The sequence below is a fragment of the Acyrthosiphon pisum genome, chromosome A2 (assembly GCF_005508785.2).
Source record: "Acyrthosiphon pisum isolate AL4f chromosome A2, pea_aphid_22Mar2018_4r6ur, whole genome shotgun sequence".
Taxonomy (NCBI): domain Eukaryota; kingdom Metazoa; phylum Arthropoda; class Insecta; order Hemiptera; family Aphididae; genus Acyrthosiphon; species Acyrthosiphon pisum.
Window position 1 is genome coordinate 27,351,292 of NC_042495.1, and position 4,590 is coordinate 27,355,881.

The following is a 4,590-nucleotide window of genomic DNA, read 5'->3' on the forward strand; positions in this document are numbered from 1 at the left end:
AGAAAGGCGAATCTTTCCATGGAAAATAAAAGCTTTTTCTGGCATGAAATATGAATCGGAAATAGCTTATGAGACGGATAAAACTGTATCTTTGGGTACTATGAGTCATAAATGCGTATACTGCGATGCTCTTAAATTCAAAGAAGAGGTACCTGGAATGTGTTGTAGTGCCAGTAAAGTACAACTTCCGTCTTTTTTACCTCTTCCTGAACCTTTTTAAAGTTTGATTATGGGGTTCCATCCTGATCACAACAATTTTATGGACCGTATTAGAAAATACAATAACTGCTTCCAAATTACATCTTTTGGAGCGAAACAAATTATCGAAGATGGATTTATGCCCATATTTAAAGTGAAAGGTCAGGTGTATCATTTAATTGGTAGTTTGCAAGCTTTACCTCAACAAAAACCTCAATTTCTACAGATTTATTTCGTTGGAGATGATGAGAGAGAAACACGCTTAAGATGTAGCCACTTCGCTGATGTAAAGCAAAGCCTGGTAAAACAATTACAAGCAATGTTGCACCATAATAACCCATAAATAAAGGACTTGAAAACTACACTCGAAAGAGTACCTCAAAATAGTAAAAACTTTGAAATTATAATACACGCTGATAGAAAACCTGGTAATGCTCACAGAGGACGTTGTAATGCACCAACAACAAGTGAAGTATCATTGGTCATAGTTGGACAACAGTTCGAAAAACGAGATATTGTGTTACAAAGTCAATAGTCATGATAATAAATTGCAACGGATTAGTGAATTGCACCGTTCATACGATACACTCCAGTACCCGTTACTTTTCTGTCATGGGGAGGATGGTTATTCCATTAATATCTCTCAGATTGATCCAAAAACTAAATTACCACTTCAGAAAACAGTTTCTGCATCGAAATTTTATTCTTACCACATCATGATTAGACAAACGGAAATCAACCATTTACTGTACTTTAGATCACATTTTAATCAATATTTAGTTGATATGTACGCTAAAATTGAAACAGAGGGCTTAAATTTTATTAAAAACAATAAAATGCAACTCAGAGCTGATAATTACATACATCTCAGAGATGCTATTGGGAGACAAGATACCAATCTTACCCATCTTGGTCAGATGGTAGTTCTTCCGTCATCTTTTACTGGCTCACCACGGTATAGGCATGAAAAAACACAGGACGCCATGACATACGTTCGTCATTACGGTCGTCCTGATTTATTCATAACTTTTACATGTAATCCTCGATGGAAAGAAGTTTCAAATGCATTACTATCTGAACAAAAGTTCTACGATCGTCATGATATTATAGCTAGGATATTTCATTTAAAAGTTAAGACGTTAATGAAATTGTTAACAAAAACGAATTTTTTTGGGGAAGTGCAATGTTTTATGTATTCGGTCGAATGGCAAAAACGTGGTTTACCACGCATACATATTTTTGTTATGGCTAAAACAGCGCATTTCTCCAGATAAATTAGATTATATCATTAGTGCGGAAATACCTGATCCTGAAAAAGATTCTCTCCTTTACGGTATTATCAAAGCCAATATGATCCATGGGCCTTGCGGTAATTCAAACAATAGATCACTCTGTATGGAGTCAGGTAGCTGTAGCAAGAAGTATCCTAGACCTTTCATTCAAGACACACAGACAGGAGACGACGGGTATCCAAAGTATAGGCGAAAAGCTCCAGAAAATGTTTATTTTACTGTTGAAATAAATGGTAAGACACTTGATAATCGTTGGGTAGTACCATATAACTCAGTGCTTTCACGTACATTTGGTGCTCATATTAATGTAGAGTACTGTAACTCTGTAAAATCTATAAAATACATTTGTAAATATAGTACAAAAGGAAGTGATCAAGCAGCATTTGGTTTTGAAAATGATAATGATGAAGTCAAGCTTTATGAAAGTGGTCGATATATCAGCAGCTCTGAGGCTGTATAGAGAATTCTGGCTTTTCCTATCCACGAGAGATTTCTAACAGTCTTCCATCTTTCCGTGCATTTATAAAATGGCCAGCGTGTTTATTTCAACCCTCATGACTCCAGTCGTTTAACAGACATGATTAACAATCCACCAAAAACTACTCTTCTAGAATTTTTCGACTTATGTAAAACAGATGATTTTGCAAAAACACTTCTTTATGTTGATGTTCCCTCTTACTATGTATGGAAAAATAATAGATTTGAGAGAATAAAACGTGGAATTAACGTAAATGGTTGGCCGGGAATAAAACGAGATCAAGCTCTGAGTAGAGTATATACCATTCACCCTAATAATACCGAGTGTTACTTCGCCTTTTACTTCATGAAATCCGAGGTCCTTCATCTTTTTTGAAATTGAAAACTGTTAACGGCACGATTAAACCTACTTATCAGACAGCGTGTAAGGCTCTAGGCTTACTGGAGACGAAAGGCACTGGGATACAACTATGGAAGAAGCTGTGCTTTGTGGTTCTCCATTTAAATTACGGGAACTTTTTGCAATTATGTTGATATTTTGTCAATTGTCAGATGCTTTAAGTCTTTGGGAAAAATACAAGGACAGTCTTTCAGAAGATATATGACATCGAGCGGAGTTGGATATACAACCCGAGAATGTGAATTCAGTTATTAATGAAGTATACAATAAATGATTAGTTACTCTTGAAGATACAGTTCTATCTCTGGGAGGTACATTTTTGCAACATTATGGTTTTCCTCAGCCATCAAGATGTGAAGTAGTCTTACAAAATAAAGATTACCTTCGAGAGATCAATCATGATTCAAATATTTTGGCACAGTATATACATTTTAATGAACATTTACTAAATAATGAACAGTCCTATGTATATAACAAAATATTAGAGGGCATTGAAAAGAAAACTGGCCAAACATTTTTCTTAGACGCACCTGGAGGCACTGGTAAAACATTCGTCATAAATATTTTATTGGCCAGAGTACGAAAAGATCATGGAATAGTTTTGGCTGTAGCTTCTTCAGGCATCGCTGCTACATTGCTAGAAGGAGGTAAAACAGCTCATTCTGTATTTTAATTACCATTAAACCTAACGAGAGTAGAGACACCTATGGGCAATATTTCCAAACAGAGTAATATAGCACAAGTTCTAAAAGACTATAAGTTAATAGTTTGGGATGAATGCACAATGGCCCACAAGGGTGGCTTGAAGCCCTCAATAGAACATTAAAAGATATAAGAGGATATAATAGTTTGATGGGTGGAGTCACTGTGCTGTTAGCAGTAGATTTTCGGCAAACATTACCCGTTATACCTAGGGGTACAAGGGCTGATGAAGTAAATTCATGTCTAAAAGCTTCGTATTTGTGGCCACATATCCAGAAAGTTGCACTTCATAAAAATATGAGGGTTCATGTGAAAAGTGACACATCTGCTGGGATTTTCACTGAGATGTTACTTAAAGTAGGAGACGGAAATTTCCCTTCATTGGAAGGTGAGATCACTATTCCCTTAAATTTGTGTACAGTTGTTAGCTCTTTATCAGAACTAACTTCCAGAATTTACCTAGACATAATAAATATCAAGATGAAGGTGGTTGCTGAATGATCCTTGAGCTATATTACACATTACTTTTATAGAATTAATTGTGTTTGAATTTACAGCTTTTTCCGATCGAAGAGTTTCAAAGTATGGCTTATATACTCGTTTTTCAAAACCGAATACAGGTGCTATACTCTACGGATACTCAAAGTGTAGTATCCCATCACATTTTTTATACGATCAGATATCATTAGGATCAACCGTAATGTCGATTGTTAAATCGGTTAAGTTTTTACTATTTTATAGGCATCTATTTGCTTCTTAACTCGTTGCTTAACATCTTCAATTTCATAACAAACCTTTTCGAATGTAATAAAACATATCATAGGAGCATTATTGTTTTCATTGTCAACTACTTGTATAGAGAATGTATAATTATTTTCATTAATATTTGGGAATGAATTAAATTACTGTAAACATAAAAAAGTTATTTCTGAGTCCTCGTGTTCCTAATGAATTATTAAACCGAAGTATTCCATTACATTTTATATACGTTCTAAAATCGACAGGATCAATACGTACACTGAATGTTAGCCCCACACAGCATAGATATATTTAATAAAAGCTTATTAAAAATTAAATATTAAATATTGAAATAAAAAATATTTAATCAACTTTTAAAATTATTTAAATAAATATTTATTAAAGCTTAATTAAATTTTAAATTTCATTGCTTGAACCCTTTTGTAATATTGAATCAATTTTAAAAATTAAGCTTTATTTTAAATTGCTTTTCAATACCTGAACAATATTATATTTTAATATTGCATTAAACTTGTTTTCTTATATAAGTTATATATTTATATATTTTAGTATACAGAAAATATAATATTATATATTATAAATACATAATATTATAATACTATAACTTATAAGATAATATCAAAATATTAATGTATAGATATTTTGACAATGGAAAACTACAGGAATACACAATTTTATAAATACACAATTATTATGTTTATTCTATCCCTGCAACCTGCAGGTACTCATAATGATGCTTATAAATAGTACAATAAAATTATC

The 4,590-nt window shown here is 33.0% G+C and overlaps 1 protein-coding gene across 1 annotated transcript; it reads left to right on the top strand.

Moving 5' to 3' along the window:
- Positions 1–1,548: 1,548 nt before the first annotated feature.
- Positions 1,549–1,950, top strand: LOC103309628. The gene has a single exon (XM_008185558.1). It carries the CDS (start codon positions 1,549–1,551, stop codon positions 1,948–1,950), a length of 402 nt encoding a protein of 133 aa, XP_008183780.1.
- The last annotated feature ends 2,640 nt before the right edge of the window (positions 1,951–4,590 follow it).